Below are 22,801 nucleotides of genomic sequence, written 5' to 3' on the forward strand. Positions count from 1 at the left end.
ATGTGAGAGGTGAACGTATTCTACTAATGTTGCGCGAGGGCCGAACGACACTCTACAGTGGAGCAGCTCACCGTGAAATTGAACCAGGGCAATACCAGACGTGTGTCTAAAAAAGCAGTTCAACTAACCCTACTGCGTATGGGGCTCTGAAGCAGATGGATGTTTACTGCTCCTATGCTAACAAAGGTTCATTGGAAAGAAAGGCTTCAATTTGTACGGCAGTATCAGAATTGGACCACCGATGATTGGCAAAGGGTTGCCTTCTCCGATGAGTCACGTTTTCTGCTTCATCGAGCAGATGGATGTTGGTGTGTCAGACGAGAAACATCAGAGAACAAACACCCTGCAACCATTGCTGGAAGAACACAAGCTGGTGGAGGCAGCGTTATGGTCTGAGAATTTTTTTTCATGGCATTCTCTGGACCCACTCATCCATGTGGAAGGCACTCTGAACCGATTTGGGTATGAATCCTTCGTTGCAGATTGTGTCTACCCATACATGCTGTTTGTCTTTCCTAGGACAGATGGAATCTTCCAGCAAGACAATGCGACATGTCACATGGCTAGAAATGTCCGACAGTGGTTGGAAGAGCACGACCAAGACTTCCAAGTACTTCCCTGACCCCCTAATTTGCCAGACTTGTACCCAATTGAGCATCTGTGGCACCTCGTCAATTGTCTTGCTTGCTCTATGGATCCTCCACCATGCACCCTCCAGCAAATGTGGGATGCTCTGCAGTCAGCATGGCGCCAGATACCTGAGACCACCGACCAGCACCTTATTGAGTCACTCCTAGCCCGTCTAGCGCTGTCCGTGCTGTACACAGCGGCTACTCTGGATATTAGCTGCTGGTCATAATAATGTGACTCGACTGTGTGTGTTTGTGTATATGTAATATATATATATATATATATATATATATATATATATATATATAGAAGAAGAAAATTTGCAGCACTCCAACATGAAAAAAGTGGTGGTTTATTCAATCCAAAACAACAGCAGCAACGTTTCAATCCTACAATAGGATCTTTATCAAGCCTAGTGACACATCTACTCAACAAACTTATATATGGTTGAGACTATTTTACATAATTGGCCTCATTATAATACAATAAAGTGCAAAGTGTATGAAAACATACATAATACATGGTGTACGGTATCATCATAAAAATAAACATGATACAGAAAGTACAGAAGTGTGTATGTGACATCGTGAATAACAATACATAATATCAAAAACATTAAAAACAACTGATTACATCATAATCATTTATGCAGCAGTGGTGTAAAATCTATCGTCATATCGTCACTCACCAATCAGAACTTCAGATTTAACTAGTCAGTCATTGGTATATGTGTTCGTAAGAGTGTATTGCAGCAATCAGCTGCAGCCCTCGTGGTAATTAAAGTTTGACACATCAGTGTAATCCCCCGAGGCGGAAGTGTATCATCATTCAGCAGCAGAGAGCATCGATCGCATCCATATGATGTAATGCGTGTCAATGCGTTCCACTGAACTGACCCGTATATAACGGCATCATAGGTTGCTAAGCAACTGTTGTAAATCTGTCATGGATACCTATTGACAAGGCTATGTCGGTCAAGAAGTCAATAATTGCAAAAAAATGCAAGAATATTCGTCAATGCTCCTCATGGTAAGTGATAGAGATATTAAGGATATCTAACAGTAACTTTATATCAGTTTTTTAAAGACGATCCACACGTGGGTGCAAAGATCTCTGTTCACAATCAAGTATCCAGAACGATCTTGTTTCCGGAGTTATGGGACCACATAGCTACGTCTTCACGTGTCTAGGATGTCCCATTACCCTCATCCGTGTAACGGACCCAGATTGTCACATCAGTGACATAATATCTCATAAAGCATAAGTCATAAAAAATATATGAGAATCCTTCTCACTTTTCTTACAAAGACCTATAGTATCTCTATATCACTTTAAAACCAAATAGGAGACTAGAAAAAATTCAACAAATAATAAACATATTTTATTGATATAATAAGACTTAATGAATTGAACACAGCCCCGTCAGATATCGTAGCACAGTAACATTACTATTTGAAAAAAATCAATCAAAGAAGTTCCGAAATTCTGTTGGGAGTGGTATTCCAATCTAAAAAAATACAAAAAATAAATTTTTTAGTATTTATCAAACATTGACAGTAAATAAGAAATATAGATATTGATGTTAATGTGTCAACGATCATCATACCGAAGAAGACATCTAAAGGACCCATGGAAAAAGAACATGAGGACATCATAAGGCTATTCTATCTACAACGAATTCTACATTAAGCCCACAAGGTTTTAAGGTGTTCAATAAAAATATCCATCTCAATTCTTTTTTGTGTAAAGCCAGATGGCGATCACCGCCAAATTGTGATGGAGGAACATGGTCCAGGATCATGAATGTTAGATCCCTTTCATTGTGACCATATTCCGAAAAATGTTTAGCCACAGGTAAGTCAAGTTTCTTTTTGCGTATAGAGAAACGATGATTGTTTAGACGAGTTTTAAAGGCACAGGTGGTTTCATCCACATATAGGAGGCCACAGGGACACCATAGCACATATATGACCCAGTCTGAGTCACAGGTGAAATTGTGTTTAATTTTAAACTGTTGTCCAGTCACTGGATGTCTAAAAAATTCCCCTTTGCACATCAAGGCACAATTGACACATCTGTAACATGGGATATTGCCCGGTTTTAGTGGTTTAAAGATAGGTTGTGCCGCTTTCTTATGTTCTGGCATTCTGGTTTTCACCAGTCTATCTCGAAGATTTTGTGAGCGTCTATAAGACATAAGTGGACCATTATTCAATACATCTATGCAGGGCCGCCATCAGGGGGGTATTAGGGGTAGTGGTGTGAGGGGCCCGGCCAAACCTAATTGAAAGGGGGGCCCGGCAACTGCCTCGACATTCTTTTGGTAGGAAAAAACGGGCCCCTGCAATGGGGCCCGTTTTTTTCACCAAAAGAATGTCGTGAGCTGCTGCTGCTGCTGCTGCTGCGGGCCCCCTCCCCTCGTCATGGGGGGCCGTCAAACCGTCCGCCCGCGCGCGCGCACCCGATCGCGCGCACAATGAAACTCCCGCGCGTGCGCACTCGCGAGCGCGCATCCACGAACGCCCGCACTGGAGACCGCCCGCGCGCGCACCCGCGATCGACCGCGCGCGCACCCGCGACCGGCCGCCCGCGCACCCGCGAACGAAGCGCGCGCAGCCGCGGACCCACATGGACAAAACTTACCTGGAGCCTGGCTGGAGGTGAAGGACTGGACGTCTGGACCGAAGACCTCCCCTGGAAGACATCGCCGGAAGAGGACTGGAGTGGGAGCAGCTCTTCTGACAGTGAGTAAACTATCTCAAAGTGTTGTTTATGTATGGCCCTGTTCACACAGTATTTTGCAGGCAAAAAAAAATCTGCCTCAAAATTCCTTAAAGAATTTTGAGGCAGATTTTGAGGCAGATTTTGACCTGCCCACACTATCTTGCCGCGTTTTTTTGCTGCGTTTTTTGCTCGCGGCGATTGAGGACAGCAGACAAAAAACGCAGCGAAAAATGCATTTTCTGCCTCCCATTGATTTAGATGGGAGGTCAGAGGCGGAACCGCGGCAAGAAAGGACGTGCTGCTTTTCTTTTTCTTTTTTCCGCGACTGGCTCCCATTGATTTCAGATTAAATCAATGGGAGGCGGTTTTGGAAGTTCTTTGGTGCTGATTCTGACGCAGTGTCCGAGTCAATATCAAGGCCCAAAAACTCTGTGAACTGGGCCTTATTCTTAGGGCTTATTCAGACGAACGTGTAATACGTCCGTGCAACGCGCGTGATTTTCACGCGCCTCGCACGGTCCTATGTTACTCTATGGTGCCGTGCGGACTGTCAGTGATTTTCACGCAGCGTGTGTCCGTGTGTCCGCTGCGTAAAACTCACGACATGTCCGATATTTGTGCATTGTTCGCGCATCACGCACCCATTGAAGTCAATGGGTGCGTGAAAATCACGCCCAGCGCTTCCGCAGCCGTATAAACTATGAATGAAAACAGAAAAGCACCACGTGCTACAAACATACAAACAGAGTGTCATAATGATGGCGGCTGCGCGAAAATCACGCAGCCGCGCATCATACGCTGCTGACACACGGAGCTGTTATGAACCTTTTGCATGCGCAAAAAGCAAACGTTTTTTGCGCGTGCAAAAAGCACACTCTTGTGTAAATCCGGCCTTAGGGTAGGAACACACTAGGCATGAACACTGCGGATTTTATGCAACACATTTTATTGTGGAAAATCCGCAGCGTATTACAGTCGCAGCAGAGTGGGTGAGGTTTTAACAAATCTCATCCACACGCTGCAAAAAAAATGGACCTGCAGTGCGGCTTTGGCTTTTTAAGCCGCAGCATGTCAATTTATTCTGTGGAATCGCCGCTCCTCTGTTGCAGAAATGCTGCGGTTCTGCCGCAAAAATCACACAAGAGAAGAAAAAAAAGGTACTTTTTTAAATTGATAAAGTTTAGACTTACCCCGGCCGTAGTCCTGGTGACGCGATCCTCTATTCTTAGCGCAGCCCGGCCTCCTGTCATGACGTTTCATCCCATGTGACTGATGCAGCGGTCACATGGTCTACAGTGTCATCCCAGGAGGCGGGGCTACGTTCAGAAGAGAGAGATGCGTCACCAGGACTACGGCCCTGGCAAGTCTAAACTTTTTTTTCCCTGCAGGATTCCCGCAGCGGACACGCCTCACCAAACCTGCGCCACTATTTGGTGCGGTTTTGCTGGCAGAATTCCCTGCGGCTCCCGGGATAAGCTGTGGAGTTTTACTCAGCATATCCGCCTAGTGTGTCCCTTATGATGTCGCTCCTGGAGCTGCTGCCGCTCTCTAAATAGGCAGTTGGTCCAGTAGAATTTGGAATTATTTTTTTTTGTGAACCAGCTTAAAAAAATACAAAACTTTTGTGTTAGGGCCTGTTCACATCACTGTTCGCTTCCGCTCCGGGGTTCCGTCTGAGGTTTCTGTCGGGTGAACCCCGCAATGGAAAGTGAAAGTGATAGCACAGCTTCCGTTTCCATCACCATTAGCGCATTCGACTGCGCTATTAATTCCGTCCGAAAACCAGCCGGAATGGTGACGAACCACCGCTCCGGGGTTCCGTCTGAGGTTTCTGTCGGGTGAACCCCGCAACGGAAAGTGAAAGTGACAGCACAGCTTCCGTTTCAGTCACCATTGATCTCAATGGTGACGGAAACATCGCTAATGGTTTCCGTTCGTCACCATTCCGGCTGGTTTTCGGACGGAATTAATAGCGCAGTCGACTGCGCTAATGGTGATGGAAACGGAAGCTGTGCTATCACTTTCACTTTCCGTTGCGGGGTTCACCCGACAGAAACCTCAGAAGGAACCCCGGAGCGGAAGCGAACGGTGATGTGAACAGGCCCTAACACAAAAGTTTTGTATTTTTTTAAGCTGGTTCACAAAAAAAAATAATTCCAAATTCTACTGGACCAACTGCCTATTTAGAGACCGGCAGCAGCTCCAGGAGCGACATCATAAGGGACACACTAGGCGGATATGCTGAGTAAAACTACACAGCTTATCCCGGGAGCCGCAGGGAATTCCGCCAGCAAAACCGCACCAAATAGTGGCGCAGGTTTGGTGAGGCGTGTCCGCTGCGGGAATCCTGCAGGGAAAAAAAAGTTTAGACTTGCCCCGGCCGTAGTTTAAGTGACGCATCTCTCTCTTCTGAACGTAGCCCCGCCTCCTGGGATGACGCTGTAGACCATGTGACCGCTGCAGCAGTCACATGGGATGAAACGTCATGACAGGAGGCGGGGCTACGCTAAGAATAGAGGATCGCGTCACCAGGACTACGGCCGGGGCAAGTCTAAACTTTTTTATAAATTTAAAAAAGTGCCTTTTTTTTTTTTCTCATTTGTGATTTTTGCGGCAGAACCGCAGCATTTCTGCAACAGAGGAGCGGCGATTCCACAGAATACATTGACATGCGACTGCAGTCACACTGCAGGTCCATTATTTTTGCAGCGTGTGGATGAGATTTGTTCAAACCTCACCCACTCTGCTGCGACTGTGATACGCTGCGGATTTTACACAATAAAATGTGTTGCATAAAATCCGCAGCGTTCATGCCTAGTGTGTTCCTACCCTAAGGCCGGATTTACACAAGCGTGTGCTTTTTGCGCGCGCAAAAACGTGGCGTTTTGCGCTTGCAAAAGGTCCATAACAGCTCCGTGTGGCAGCAGCGTATGATGCGTGGCTGCGTGATTTTCGCGCAGCCGCCATCATTATGACACTCTGTTTGTATGTTTGTAGCACGTGGTGCTTTTCTGTTTTCATTCATAGTTTATACGGCTGCGGAAGTGCTGGGCGTGATTTTCACGCACCCATTGACTTCAATGGGTGCGTGATGCGCGAACAATGCACAAATATCGGACATGTCGTGAGTTTTACGCAGCGGACTCGAGCTGCGTGAAAATCACTGACAGTCTGCACGGCCCCATAGAGTAACATAGGTCCGTGCGAGGCGCGTGAAAATCACACACGTTTCACGGACGTATTACACGTTCGTCTGAATAAGCCCTAACAATAAGGCCCAGTTCCCAGAGTTTTTGGGCCTTGATATTGACTTGGACACTGCGTCAGAATCAGCACCAAACAACTTCCAAAACCGCCCCCCATTGATTTAATCTGAAATCAATGGGAGCCAGTCGTGGAAAAAAGAAAAAGCAGCACGTCCTTTCTTGCCGCGGTTCTGCCTCTGACCTCCCATCGAAATCAATGGGAGGCAGAAAATGCATTTTTCGCTGCGTTTTCTGTCTGCTGTCCTCAATCGCCGCAGGCAAAAAACGCGGCAAGATAGTGTGGGCAGGTCAAAATCTGCCTCAAAATTCGGTGCGCGGTTCCAGGCGGTCGCCGGTGCGCATGCGCGGGAGTTTGCGGGTGCGCGTGATCGGTCGCACGGGCGGCGGTGTTTGACGGCCCCCATGCTACCCAGGGCCGCCATCAAGGGGGTATTAGGGGTACTGATGTGAGAGGCCCGGCCAAACCTAATTGAAAGGGGGGCCCGCAGCTCATGACATTCTTTTGGTGAAAAAAACGGGCCCCATTGCAGGGGCCTGTTTTTTTTCTACCAAAGGCAAGTCGCGGCAGTTTGCCGGGCCCCCTTTTCAATTAGGTTTGGCCGGGCCTCTCACATCAGTATCCATAATACCCCCCCTGTTGGCGGCCCTGGGTACCATGATATAGTACTGGACGGAGTACCGTTAACAGGCGGTGCCACGGTAGGGGGGCCCAGAAAATGTAGATGTAGGGGGCCCTGAAATTCCTGATGGCGGCCCTGCATCTATGTGTCCAAAGCTATTGCTGATTATTGGCCAATGTCTATTCATAATCCTGGAAATATCTCCACTTATGTCATTATAAGTTGAGATAAATGGAATGCGTTTCCGTTTTCCATATACTAACGGTTTTTTAGACTGTAGCAAACTGTCCCTCGCTATACTATCAATCTTCTTTCTATGTGTCCACAGTAATGATTTAGGGTAACCTCTTTGTAGAAAGTTACCAATCATGGTGTCTAAAGATATGTCAAGATCCTCCTGTCTGTCAGTATTGCGTTTTGCCCTAATCATTTGGCTGTATGGCAAGGACCTTACCATACTTCTTGGATGACAGCTATCAAATCGTAGCAAAGTGTTCCTATCGGTCTCTTTAGTGTACATTTTAGTTCTAATTGTATTGTTAACAATGGATACAGTAACATCCAAGAATTGGATATTATCCATAGAGTGTATCATAGTAAATTGGATATCATCATCTATCGAATTAAGAAACTGGTGAAAATCAGTTAATGTAATGGCAGTGTCAGTCCAAATGAGGAAGATGTCATCTATGTATCGCCACCACCTCAAAACATGTGAGAAGTGGTGGGATACATAGACCGACATCTCCTCAATATTGTCCATGAAAATATTGGCGTACGTGGGAGCCATATTGGATCCCATGGCCGTTCCTTTCAACTGAATGTAATAACTATCTTTAAATAAAAAATAGTTGGATGTCAAAATAAGTTCTACTAATGACATAATAAACTCACAAGTAGCAATTCTTGGATGTTACTGTATCCATTGTTAACAATACAATTAGAACTAAAATGTACACTAAAGAGACCGATAGGAACACTTTGCTACGATTTGATAGCTGTCATCCAAGAAGTATAGTAAGGTCCTTGCCATACAGCCAAATGATTAGGGCCAAACGCAATACTGACAGACAGGAGGATCTTGACATATCTTTAGACACCATGATTGGTAACTTTCTACAAAGAGGTTACCCTAAATCATTACTGTGGACACATAGAAAGAAGATTGATAGTATAGCGAGGGACAGTTTGCTACAGTCTAAAAAACCGTTAGTATATGGAAAACGGAAACGCATTCCATTTATCTCAACTTATAATGACATAAGTGGAGATATTTCCAGGATTATGAATAGACATTGGCCAATAATCAGCAATAGCTTTGGACACATAGATGTATTGAATAATGGTCCACTTATGTCTTATAGACGCTCACAAAATCTTCGAGATAGACTGGTGAAAACCAGAATGCCAGAACATAAGAAAGCGGCACAACCTATCTTTAAACCACTAAAACCGGGCAATATCCCATGTTACAGATGTGTCAATTGTGCCTTGATGTGCAAAGGGGAATTTTTTAGACATCCAGTGACTGGACAACAGTTTAAAATTAAACACAATTTCACCTGTGACTCAGACTGGGTCATATATGTGCTATGGTGTCCCTGTGGCCTCCTATATGTGGGTGAAACCACCTGTGCCTTTAAAACTCGTCTAAACAATCATCGTTTCTCTATACGCAAAAAGAAACTTGACTTACCTGTGGCTAAACATTTTTCGGAATATGGTCACAATGAAAGGGATCTAACATTCATGATCCTGGACCATGTTCCTCCATCACAATTTGGCGGTGATCGCCATCTGGCTTTACACAAAAAAGAATTGAGATGGATATTTTTATTGAACACCTTAAAACCTTGTGGGCTTAATGTAGAATTCGTTGTAGATAGAATAGCCTTATGATGTCCTCATGTTCTTTTTCCATGGGTCCTTTAGATGTCTTCTTCGGTATGATGATCGTTGACACATTAACATCAATATCTATATTTCTTATTTACTGTCAATGTTTGATAAATACTAAAAAATTTATTTTTTGTATTTTTTTAGATTGGAATACCACTCCCAACAGAATTTCGGAACTTCTTTGATTGATTTTTTTCAAATAGTAATGTTACTGTGCTACGATATCTGACGGGGCTGTGTTCAATTCATTAAGTCTTATTATATCAATAAAATATGTTTATTATTTGTTGAATTTTTTCTAGTCTCCTATTTGGTTTTAAAGTGATATAGAGATACTATAGGTCTTTGTAAGAAAAGTGAGAAGGATTCTCATATATTTTTTATGACTTATGCTTTATGAGATATTATGTCACTGATGTGACAATCTGGGTCCGTTACACGGATGAGGGTAATGGGACATCCTAGACACGTGAAGACGTAGCTATGTGGTCCCATAACTCCGGGAACAAGATCGTTCTGGATACTTGATTGTGAACAGAGATCTTTGCACCCACGTGTGGATCGTCTTTAAAAAACTGATATAAAGTTACTGTTAGATATCCTTAATATCTCTATCACTTAGGCCTCATGCACACGACCGTATTTTTTCACACCCGTAAATACTGGCGTAAATACGGGTCCGGTGTCACACGTATTCCACCCGTTTTGCACCAGTATTTACGAACCCGTGCTCGTAAATATGGGTCCGGTGTCACACGTATTCCACCCGTATTTACGAGCACGTTTTTGGCAGCAAAATAGCACTGCACTAATCGGCAGCCCCTTCTCTCTATCAGTGCAGGATAGAGAGAAGGGACAGCCTTTTCTGTAATAAAAGTTAAAGAAATTCATACTTACCCGGCCGTTGTCTTGGTGACGCGTCCCTCTCTTCACATCCAGCCCGACATCCCTGGATGACGCGGCAGTCCATGTGACCGCTGCAGCCTGTGATTGACCTGTGATTGGCTGCAGCGGTCACATGGCCTGAAACGTCATCCAGGACGTCGGCCCGGATGTCGAGAGGGACGCGTCACCAAGGCAACGGGCGGGAGACCGGACTGGAGGAAGCAGGAAGTTGTCGGTAAGTATGAACGTCTTTTATTTTTATTTTTTACAGGATAGGGGATACATGTCTTTTGTTTATGGCAGAGCGGGGAGATACCTCCCCGCTCTGCCATAGTTTTCATTGTAGTCCCGGCGGTAGTTACGCCACTGGGCTGTGGCCTGCAGACCGGGTAGTCCCCTGACCTCGCCTCACCTCGCAACGCTCCCGTAATCACGGGTGAACACACGCAGCCACCCATGATTACGGGAGCCCCATAGACTTCTATGGGATGCCCGTGCCGTTATTACGGCATGAAATAGGGCATGTTCTATCTTTTTTAACGGCACGGGTACCTTCCCGTGAGCAAACGGGAAGGTACCCGTGGCTAACAGAAGCCTATGAGCCCGTTATTGCGGGTCGTAATAACGACCCGCAATAACGGGTGTTTTTACGGTCGTGTGCATGAGGCCTTACCATGAGGAGCATTGACGAATATTCTTGCATTTTTTTGCAATTATTGACTTCTTGACCGACATAGCCTTGTCAATAGGTATCCATGACAGATTTACAACAGTTGCTTAGCAACCTATGATGCCGTTATATACGGGTCAGTTCAGTGGAACGCATTGACACGCATTACATCATATGGATGCGATCGATGCTCTCTGCTGCTGAATGATGATACACTTCCGCCTCGGGGGATTACACTGATGTGTCAAACTTTAATTACCACGAGGGCTGCAGCTGATTGCTGCAATACACTCTTACGAACACATATACCAATGACTGACTAGTTAAATCTGAAGTTCTGATTGGTGAGTGACGATATGACGATAGATTTTACACCACTGCTGCATAAATGATTATGATGTAATCAGTTGTTTTTAATGTTTTTGATATTATGTATTGTTATTCACGATGTCACATACACACTTCTGTACTTTCTGTATCATGTTTATTTTTATGATGATACCGTACACCATGTATTATGTATGTTTTCATACACTTTGCACTTTATTGTATTATAATGAGGCCAATTATGTAAAATAGTCTCAACCATATATAAGTTTGTTGAGTAGATGTGTCACTAGGCTTGATAAAGATCCTATTGTAGGATTGAAACGTTGCTGCTGTTGTTTTGGATTGAATAAACCACCACTTTTTTCATGTTGGAGTGCTGCAAATTTTCTTCTTCTATATATTATTATACGTCCGAGGATCGGGACGTTTTGCTGGCACCTGGTCGATTACTCTTATGTGAGTGCTGCTGCCTTCTTGTTTGCTATATATATATATATATATATATATATATATATATATATATATATATATATATATATACACAGTACTATGCAAATGTGTTAGGTAGCTGTGGAAAAATGCTGCAAAGGAAGAATGCTTTTAAAAATCTAAGTCTTGTGCACCCCAGTTCCTATGGTTTTGTGGAGTAGCTTTGCTGTGTTTCCACGTCGAAGGTATGGCTTTTGTGCCGCAATTCTTCAATGAAGACCACTTCTGGCCATAATTATCCGAATAGTAGATGGGTGTACCTGGGTTCCAATGGTTTCTACCAATTCTACGCTGATGGCACTGCTGGACAACTTCCAAATTTGAAGGGAAGTAAGCATGATGTGTCTTTGATCTGCTTCACTAAGTTTCCTTGGCTGACCACTGTATCTACGATCTTCAACATTGCCCGTTTCTTTGTGCTTCTTCAAAAGAGCTTGAACAGCACATATTGAAACCCTTGTCTGCTTTGAGAGAGACCTTGCTGATGCTGTATAACTACCTTGTGTATTGCCATGGTGGACCTGTGACATGAAACTGTCTACCACAACCTCACCCTTTTAGCAGAATTTGGCTGTTCCTCACGCAGAACAAATATTGATTTGATTTAGATTTCTCTTCTGTTAATTCACTTTATATTTTGGTAATAGATTTAAAAAACTATTAACACATATCTTTTTGAAAGCATTCTTACTTTGCAGCATTTTTCCACAACTGCCTAAAACTTTTGCACAGTGTCGCATGTGTGTGTATATATGGTGGAGCCAAACATATATCTTGGGGCTATCACCCCTGATGTCTTGAGATCTTAGCAACGTCCTTGGCTGCTAGTGCTGCATCGATGGGTTGCTTTGGAGACCCAGCGATGCAGCTGAAAGCAGCAAGTCGTCGGTCATCTCGGTCGTCGACCAAGAAGACTTTTTGCCTCAGGTCCATAAAATGATAGATTGATTAATTAAGGGTAGGTAGTTGATATATAGATAGTAGAAAGAAAGATAAATCATATGGCCATATTTTGTTTCATCAGTTTTCATTATCGCCTTATGAGCAGAATTGTTCTGTATTGTTACATGATGTTATCTTTAGTTTGGTTTTGAGCACAGATGTTCCATCCTTGAACTTCTGCATAAAGCCTGCCCTTTTAAACGCTTAGAGAAGCAATGTAAAAAGGGTAGATAAAATGATCACATCATCATTCCAAACGATGTTGAGCCTCACATTGTAAAAGCAAAAGTTAATGCATGTCACTTAAAATATCATCTCTCTTCTTTCTATGCATTATTGATTTCCCTCAGCTTGAATCAGCAACATTTTCTACGGCCTTCACACTATATAAAGCCTTTGGCCACAATGTTTATGGGCAATTTTCACAGGATAAATAAAGACAATTCCAAACTATTCACAGACAACTTAAGAATGTAGTAAACACATTACTAAAGGGGCAGAACACATTTTCTAGAAGTATTATCACATAATTGGGAGTACTAATCAGAGCTTTGATGATTTGGGGTAACCATGGCACTTCTCGTCATCAGACGTAAGATGCTGACCTCCTCCAGATGACTTCACTTTATGTCCCCTTCTCCAAGGTTTACTAGAAATACGATATACAAGTGGCCTGAATGGCTATATGATATCTTACTTCTACCTCTTTTACCTCATTATATTCGCCAAATTGTTATCAATGCCTGGGTGAATTTTACTAAATATTAGGGAAATGCTTAAAGGCTATGTAAACCTTCAACAGCGATTTAAAAAAAAATATATATATATTTATTTTTTTATAAAAAGTTCAATTAGTGTGTTTTGTGCAACTTTCTAATTAGTTTTTATTAAAAAATGTTTTTACTTTTTGAGATACAGCTGCTTTGTATCCTGTATACAGAGCAGCTGTATTGTGCGCTAAGACCAGAATCCGTCAGGTCTGCGGGAATAACGGGTTCAGTGCCAGCGGGTCCTGCGGGTCTGACACGCAGGATCCACCTGTAATCGATCACATCTAACAGGTGGATCCTGTGTGTTAGAGACACGCAGGACCCGCTGACACTGAACTAGTCAGTGCTACTAACCTGACGGATAGAGGATTCAGCTCAAGATACAGCTGCTCTGTATACAGAATACAAAGCAGCTGTATCTAAAAAAGTAGAAATCATTTTTAATAAAAACTAATTATAAAGTTGCACAAAACACACTGATTGACCATTTTATTTAATAAATAAATAAATAAATAATTGCTTTCGAAGGTTTACATAGCCTTGGGTTGCCTCCTGAAGAAAACCCCTTTTTAACTGGAAGCGGGTGGGCCCGACTTCTCTAACTTCTTCTTTTTGACAAAAAAGCAGCATTACCTGGCACACATTCAAATTAATGACCTCCTTGTAATGCATCGATAAGCCGGGTCTACCAAAGCGGAATCCACTTTTACGGAACGAGACACCCCCTCTCTAATAGGGCATATGGACAGAGTTTGCCTTCATGAGACAACCCCTTTAACTAGCATTTGTCTTATATAACGTTATTATTATAATAATTTCATTTAGCTGCAGAAGGGTCTGAAGAGAACATGTTCAACCAGTTAGAACATTTGGATGTACCTGTATGTGTGGGATTGATAGCCGCATTCCCAGGCATCTGCATTAATCAAACAAAATCAGTAGTATTGATCTCGGCACCTACTGTATAAGTGACAAAGAAATCAAGGAGGCGGCATCATTATATGACAGTTTGGGGCCTTTAAAGACCCACCGGACTAAACAGTGAGAATGTGTCATGGCTATGGGGTATGTGGACACACTAGGCTGCTCTGCCGTAGCGGAGTAGCAGCTGGCCAAGCAACAATCAATGATAGTCTTTAGGAAAAAGAGTACCTGGGTAGAAGATCCAGCAAACACTCAGTGTGGCTGACACTTGGCGTCCAGACTCGTGGCGAAGCAGTCGCTTGGCACAGATGACACTTGGCACAGATGACACTTTTGACTCAGACAATAGATTTTGCACTGGAACAAACACAATTATTCGATACAGGATACCGGAAACAGAAACACTGGGTACAACTAAGGGACCATTTGTCATAACGATCATGGGCAGACACAAGAACACTTAGGCAAGGAGAGGAAGAGTAGAGCCCTTTTTAAAGTCCAGGGCGTATAGGTATTGGATAGGGAACTTTGCATTGGTGTGCGCGCTGGCCCTGTAAGGCTGGGAAGGAGCACGTGCACCCTACAGGAATCAGTGGGGAGCTGCAGCCGCATGTGCCGGCATCTCTTGGGAGGGAGATGCCGGCATAAAGAGTGTCATGCGGTCGTGGCTGCCGGTAAGTAGGATGTGCCGGCAGTCAGCGACCACGGGCACAACAGAATGCTTGTTTTGACATACATAACTTAAGTCCATACATATTAAAATGCATTCTTTTTTTTTTTTTTTTAACTGGTTCCCGACCGCTGGCTGTGTTTTTATGGTCAGCGGTCAGGGTCCTTAAAACCCGAGCCATAGACTTTTTACGGCTCGGGTTTTAACTTGCTGCCCGCGCGATCGGGCAGCTGAATGTCGGGTCTCCGGCTGTCAGTGACTGCCGGGGACCCTGAGGTGAAGATAGAAGCAGCTTTAGCTGCTTCTGTCATCTCCGATGTATTTTTACACAGTGCTCAACGAACATATAGAAATAGAAATAGAGGCAGAGGCAGCGGCACTGTCTCTATTCCTCCCGGTGATCATGTGACTGTTCACATGATCGCCGGGTGCCGTTACTGACAGACTGCTGCTGGGTCTTACTAGACCCAGCACAGCCAAGTTAGTGACAATCGTCACTATGAGAGGGCTGATTTCCCCTGTAACTGGGGCTGCTGTGCAGTGGAAAAACATGGTGTAAAAGAAAGAAAAAAAATATATAAAGTTCCCCAAAGGTCTTCTTTGACCTTTGGGGGACAGACCATAGTAATAAAAAAATAATAAAGTAAAGTGCAAAAAAAAATTAAATAATAAATACACATAAAATACCCACCCCCAAAAAAAAAAACGTCCCCCCCCCCGCCAATCATTGTTGTAACGCTAGCGCTGACCCAATTACCCTAATATAGACATGTAATATATTAAAATTTACGGTAGACAATGACGATCACAAATAAAAGGTCTATTTTAGGGTAAAACTATGTTATTACCATAAAAAAATAGCTGAACGTAAAAAAGCTTATTTTTTTACTATTATTTTCAAACTTTATGAATAAAAATTCTAAAATAGCAAAAAAGGTGTGTATAAAAATGATAAAAAATGAAACCTGCATTGTCTACGGAAAAAAACGTCGCAAAAATCACATCGTTAGCCCAACAAATAAAAAAGTTATAGCCATTTAACTTACACGTGCTAAAAATGGCTAAACGGTGTCTGGTCCTGAAGGCGCAAAATAGCCCGGTCCTGAGCTGGTTAAATTGAAAAGACCCCTATTGGGACAAAAAAGTTAAATAAAGTTTGATAAAGTTACCAAAGAAACAAAAAAGACAAATACAATATTTTTCACGGAACTGAAAAAGTTTTTATTATTAAAGTCATAAGAAATTTAAAAAAGACATAAAACATAATTTTTTTTTTTTTACATATTTGATATCCGTATCCGTATTGCACCTTCACAAAAAAATATATACTGTAGGTTAAACACTAAATTATCTTTCACAAAAAGGTCAGCCTTCAAAATACTGCTCAACCTGAATCATGCACCTGCCTCAGCCTAAGGCCCTGTTCACACAGAGTATTTTACAGGCAGAAAAAAAAAAATGTTTTTCGCCCGCGGCCATTGAGCGCCGGTGACAAAAAACGATGCAGTAAACCCTTTTTCTACCTCCCATTGATTTCAATGGGAGGTTAGAGGCGGAACCGCAGCAAGAAAGGACATGCCACTTTTTTTCCAGCAAGTGGCTAAAAGGCTAAAAAAATCAATGGAAGTCTGTTTTGGCTGTTTTTTGCCGCTGATTCACACGCGATTTCTGCGTCAAAATCAGCGCCAAAAAACTCTGTGTGAACAGGGCTTAGGAATAAAATTGTATTAACTGTCGGAATAGGGGGAAGCAAAAAATAAACATTGTCCTAAATGCCCAAAAAAAAGTTGATCTTTAAGGGATTAAAATGGCGTTATCTACTTAAGCGTCCTGCCCCCACTGCCATAGATAGACTACACAAAAAGCCTAAGAGAGAGTCACCCAACATAAGGGACCAGAAAACTGTTCCGACCCGTTTGTTGCATGGTAAGCCAAGAGCAAACTATCTCCACACACAACGCCCCGGGGGTGACTCTCTCTTAGACCTATGCATTCTCATATTGGACTCATATTTATCTATTTCTGAATAATCTTTTGTGTCACTGGCTTTTTGTGTAGTCTATTTATGGCATTTTGCCCTATGATACTTTTTGCACTATTTCAATTAATCCAGTTTACCTAAGTTTTGAACCAATTTATCTGTACATTGCCACATCACATGATGTTTATATGCTATTTGCATGTTACGTGTGTAGCCGTCATCGTATCTCCACACTATTTTTAATTTGTCTGTTTGATTGTTTTTGATTGAGTCTTGATGGCCAATATGTTCTTATGATTATTGTAATAAAGTATTTCTACCTTTTCATGCTACATATTGTGTACTTTGTGGTATTTATTCCGTTTGGGATATTTGATATGTCCTCACATATATTTATAGGTATTTAACTTGTTGTTTTGTGAGGACGCCTAATTTTTGACGTTTGTCTAGAGTCTATACCAGTATAGCTATTCATCAACTTCATATTAATACCTATGGATTTACAATGAGATGTTATCTTAAAGGTCCTGTAGGTGTAATGTGCAGGTGTCCCAATAAATTTGTCTATATGGTGTATGTCTTACAACAAGCCACAGGAAAGCTGCAGTCGGGGGTTTTCATGCCGATTTTAAAACGGTCGTTAGAACTTGAGACATTTATCATGAGCCGTGCAACATTTTTAAGGAATACGTAATGGTGCGGGAGTGCGCATGCTGTTTCTGTATTTCCCATAGACTATAATGGTGGATGACTGGTACGTGTGAAGCTCTTCTCCACCGGTGGCGATAGGGAACTTCTGTGGTCAGAATCGGTGTGAATATCATCAGTGAGACGCTCCAAGATTTGACTTTTATGGGATATCCAGTAGATAATGCTATTTTAACCCCCTACCAGTTATCCAGACCGGGCACCAGAACTCTAAACAGATGCTCCACCATGAAACTCCTTTATGCTCCACTTATACTAAGATGTCTGATAAATCAGTCCCTAAACCTACTACAAAACCACTAAAGTATAAAGACAGTTCTAATAAACTAAATATCGACATAAACCAAAAATTCAATCCGGCCTTGTCACTTGGAATCATGATAAAGATTTTAAATGACCCATATAATCCGAGCCTTGTACTAAGAGGGTGAGCCAACGACTTTTCCATTTCATGAGCCTACCGCAGTCATTATTTAACTCTGACTATGGGACGAATCAGGCCGTGAAATTATCAGTTACCTATACAATATTCATTATCTGTAGACTATGATAAAGTAACACTAAAAGCCTTAAACTCTTTTTACCGTCTTAGGTTTCCCTGTGGGAATGGGCAATATATCAAGTAGTGCACCGGCCTCCATCGTGATCGCACTTTATTGCTACTTTTAACTATAAATGCTTACATGAGCAGGCAACAGAAAGAACATAAACATTTCTCTTCATTGGTATCTTTCTGTATTTTTCAGCCCTGTTCCTACCATCTCATGGAGGAAGGTCAGCGGCTTTATTCCTAGCAAAGCGCGGCTAAGAAAATCACAAGCCGTTCTGGAGATTCCTAATGTTCAACTGGAAGATGCGGGAACATATGAATGTAAAGCTGAGAACTCCAGGGGGAAAAATGCCTTCCGGGGTCAATTACAAGTATACAGTAAGTGTTGTCTTAGGGACGGATTGCAAAATGCTATTTTATTCCAATTTATGACATTGAAGCCCGGATGTAATTGTACTTATTGTATTTATTTTTAAAGTTTAGTACTAAAAAGCACTATGGGCAAAACTTATAATCACAAACAACATCTTTAATGTGATGTCTAACTAAGGCCTTGATCACATGAAGGAATTTTCATGCTGATTCCGATGCGTTTTCTGCATTGAAATCAGCGTGAACTCCGTTGGTAACAAAGCTCCCATGTCAATGGTAATCCACCCCATAGTTCGGAATAGCAAACCGCCTCGCAAAAAAATAAAACAAAACAACAACAAGTCTCTTCGTGACACAGTTTGTGGCAGAATACATGTTAGATTTTTCCACTGGGCACATAGCCTTAAACCCAAATAGCCAGTTTTGCCGTTAGCTGCTCATTTTCCCTGCAGCGGCCACTAAACGGGACTTTAAGTATCACATGCCATTCAAATGAAAGTCCACCCATGTAATACATAGACAGAGCGGGTTGGCCACAACGAGAGCTGCTACTTCTTTGCAACTCTGATTTGACTAATAAAGGTGGGTCCTGAACATTAAACCCTCCTCTTTAAAGTCCATGTACCCCTTTAATATTCACTAGCTGTTTTCAAATAGTAAAGGGGTTTTCAAGTTTTATGTAAATTCTAGATACATTGTGTTTCATTTCTTTAAAATTGTGAGCTGTCAATTTCATTCAGTTTTCATTCACTGACAGCAAGATTTCTGCTTGCTGTCAGTGAATGAAAACATTATTTTTAGCGTCCAGAGGCGTAAACCCCACACAAACCTAATACATCTAACAGCCGAGATTGTGTGACTATCTAGACAATCCTCTGAGTAAAAAAGTCCAGACTGATACATCTTGCCTACACTAATACATTGTATCAAGTCAAGAAATACTTGTGATGAGGTGGTAAGCTTAAAGAGGACCTGTCACCTTCCCCAAAAAACTGCAGCTGACATCTCTGTTAGATTGCCGGCGACTCACAGATTCTGGTCATTTTTTAAAAAAATTTTTGTTAAACCCCACTATTTCTGAGATATGGGTGCAGTTAGTTTTGGAGCCCTTGGCAAGTGAGCAGTGTTTTTACTACCCAGTTGACAGTCAAAGGCCTCATTTGCATATTGGGCACCAAAACTAATGGCACCAATATCTCAGGAATGGTGGGTGCTAGAAGAAAAAAAAATTCTAGAATCTGTGAGGCGCCGTCAAACTGAGAAGTCCGCTGCAGTTTTTAAGGCAGGTGTCGTCCTCTCTAAAGAGGGTTGCCTTGACTGCACACAAGAAGAATTAGGCCTGGGCTTTCATCTTTATTTCTTATGAATAAGTTGTATTGCCATAATGTTTAATGCATAAAAAAGAATTGGTTTTAAACATATTACCATATTTTCATATTAATCTACAAACAAATGTGAATAACTTTCCATATGCTATGCTTTACAGTTTTTGTACAGATTTTGATTGATTTCATGGTGTTTTCCATTCATACATACTAGTCGTTCTCAATGAATTAGAATATCATCAAAAAGTTCATTTATTTCAGTAATTCAATTCAAAAAGTGAGACTTCTATATTATATAGATTCATTACACACAGAGTGATCTATTTCCAGCATTTTTTTCTTTTAATATTTGATGAGTCTGGCTAACAGTTAATGAAAACCCAAAATTTAGTCTCAGAAAATTAGAATATTATATAAGCCAAATTTCAAAAATGATTTTTAATACCGAAATGTTGGCCTACTCAAATGTATGCACAGTATCTGCCCTCAATACTTGGTCGGGGCTCCTTTTGCATGAATCAATGTGGCGTGGCATGGAGGTGATCAGCCTGTGGCACTGCTGAGGTGTTATCAATGCGGTGTGGCATGGAGGTGATCAGCCTGTGGCACTGCTGAGGTGTTATGGAAGCCCAGGTTGCTTTGATAGCGGCCTTCAGCTCGTCTACATTGTTGGGTCTGGTGTTTCATCTTCCTCTTGACAATACATTATAGAATCTCTATGGGGTTTAGGTCAGGCGAATTTGCTGGCCAATCAAGCGCAGTGATACTGTGGTTAGTAAACCAGGTGTTGGTACTTTTGGCAGTGTGGGCAGGTGCCATGTCCTGCTGATAAATAAATTTATCATCTCCATAAAGCTTGTCAGCAGAGGGAAGCATGGAGTGCTGGAAAATTTCCTGGTAGACGCTGCGTTGACTGTGGACTTGATATAACACAGTGGACCAACACCAGCAGATGACATGGCTCCCCAAACCATCACTGACTGTGGAAACTTCACACTGGACTGCAAGCAACTTGGATTGATGCCTCCACTCTTCCTCCAGACTCTGGGAACTTGATTTTCAAATTAAATGCAAAATTTACTTTCATCTGAAAACAGGACTTTGAACCACTGAGCAACAGACCCGTCCTTTTTCTCCTTAGCCCAGGTAAAACGCTTCTGACGTTGTCTCAAGGAATGCGACAGTTGTAGCCCATGTCCTGGATACGTCTGTAAAGGATCTGCCAGGCCCTACGTCTGTGGATACTCCCAGGATTAATCAATCGACACCTGAGGCCGGACCTCTTAGACTGACTCCGGCTCCCACCAATCAGGGTGGCAGGCTCAGGAGTGGGAGAGCCTATCGCGGCCTGCCTGGTCAGTCGGAGTTAGCTCCGCCCCCTGTCCATTTATACCTGCCGTTTTCTCTTCCTCATTGCTTGTGATTCTTCCTGGTTTCCTGGCCCTGCTACAGCCTTGCTCCAGCCTGCTACTTCCTTGCTTCAGCCTTGCTACAGCTTCTGCTTATCCTGCTTCGCTCTGACCCCGGCTTGCTTCCTGCTCCTTGCTCTGCGTTCGTATACTTCGTGACATCCTGATTCTGACTGGCTCGTTGACCACTCTGGTTTCCTCACGGTGTTCCGTGGGCTACTGCCCCTTCCCTTACTTGTTCCCTGTTTGCAGATAAAAAATAGGATCTATACGGCGCTGCTAATAGTTGCGGACAGAAACGATTACTAAGATCGGGTGAATAGTTTTGTAAAAAACTGTTTTAATTGCAACGCGTTTCAGCACCGAACCGGCGCTTTCATCAGGCATGAGGTTACAGAAGAAAAGAGACAAGTTTATATAGCGCCAGTTCAGACTAAAGGGATGTGCAATGGGCAGCCGTTTTGCACCTTCCTACGCAAATCTGTACATGGGGGCATTCGAAAAAACATATATCTATGGCGAACACCCCTATAAAAACAATATTTTACTTTACAAAAGATACATCGATGATCTGTTTCTGGTGTGGAAGGGCACTGAGGAGGAAGCTATGCGTTTCATCGACACTCTCAATGAAAACGATTATGACCTAGCATTCACATATACCTTTTCTCCAACATCAATAGATTACCTAGATCTGACTATTAATCACGACATTGTCAGAAATAAATTTATAACTAAAACACACTTTAAACTAGTCGATGTCAATAGCTATATTGACTTCAGAAGCGCCCATCATCGTCCCTGGTTGAAGAACGTACCTTTTGGGCAATTCCGTAGGATTAGAAAAAACTGCAGTACTGACAATGACTTTGACAAAGAATGCGCGGTCCTTGAAAAAAGGTTCAAAGATAAAGGTTTCCCAAAAAATCTCATCAAAGGTGCACGATTAAAAGCTTCTAAGCTTACTCATATATCTTGCCTCAATCCCTCAAGTAAAACTCCGAAATTGGGTACAACTAATCCCAATCTCAATTTCATCACCACCTACAATAGGGGCAATAAAATAATCAGGAACATACTTTCGAAGCTTTGGCACATTCTCAGAACTGATCCGTATTTAAAGGACACATTACTTTGTAAACCTAATATTACTTTCCGACGGTCCCTATCCCTTAAAAACATATTGGCCCCCAGCAGAACAAATAAACATCCTATAACCAACACAGACTTTCTTTCTAGTATTAAAGGGTCATATAAATGCGGACACTCACGCTGCCTTTGCTGCAAGTCCATTAGTCACAGAAAAATAGATTACACATCCACAGTCACCAATGAAACTTTCACCATACAGTCTCTCCTGAATTGCGGCAGTTCCTATGTCATCTATTTATTAGAGTGTCCGTGTCATTTGCAATACATTGGTAGAACCACTCAGTGTTTGAGAACCAGAATTAATAACCATCGGTTCAATATAAATAACGGATACCTTAAGCATAGTGTTTCTAGGCATTTTTTCCATATGCATAACTGCGAATTCAATAAAATCAATATCACTCCAATAGAGCACATCAGCAGTGACGTCCCAAATAGATTCAACAAATTGAAACAGAGAGAAAACTACTGGATTTTTAAAATGA

General features: G+C 42.4%; 1 protein-coding gene across 3 annotated transcripts in view; it reads left to right on the plus strand.

The window, feature by feature from the left end:
* CNTN5 (contactin 5) overlaps window positions 1-22,801 on the plus strand; it is a 1,298,632-nt gene that overhangs the window by 993,747 nt on the left and 282,084 nt on the right. For all 3 annotated transcript variants that reach the window (XM_075851517.1, XM_075851516.1, XM_075851518.1), the window contains one exon: window positions 18,255-18,436. In XM_075851517.1, coding sequence (XP_075707632.1) covers window positions 18,255-18,436 — 182 coding nt within the window. The remainder of the gene's footprint in view (window positions 1-18,254; window positions 18,437-22,801) is intronic.

The sequence above is a fragment of the Rhinoderma darwinii genome, chromosome 2, assembly GCF_050947455.1.
Source record: "Rhinoderma darwinii isolate aRhiDar2 chromosome 2, aRhiDar2.hap1, whole genome shotgun sequence".
Lineage (NCBI taxonomy): Eukaryota > Metazoa > Chordata > Amphibia > Anura > Rhinodermatidae > Rhinoderma > Rhinoderma darwinii.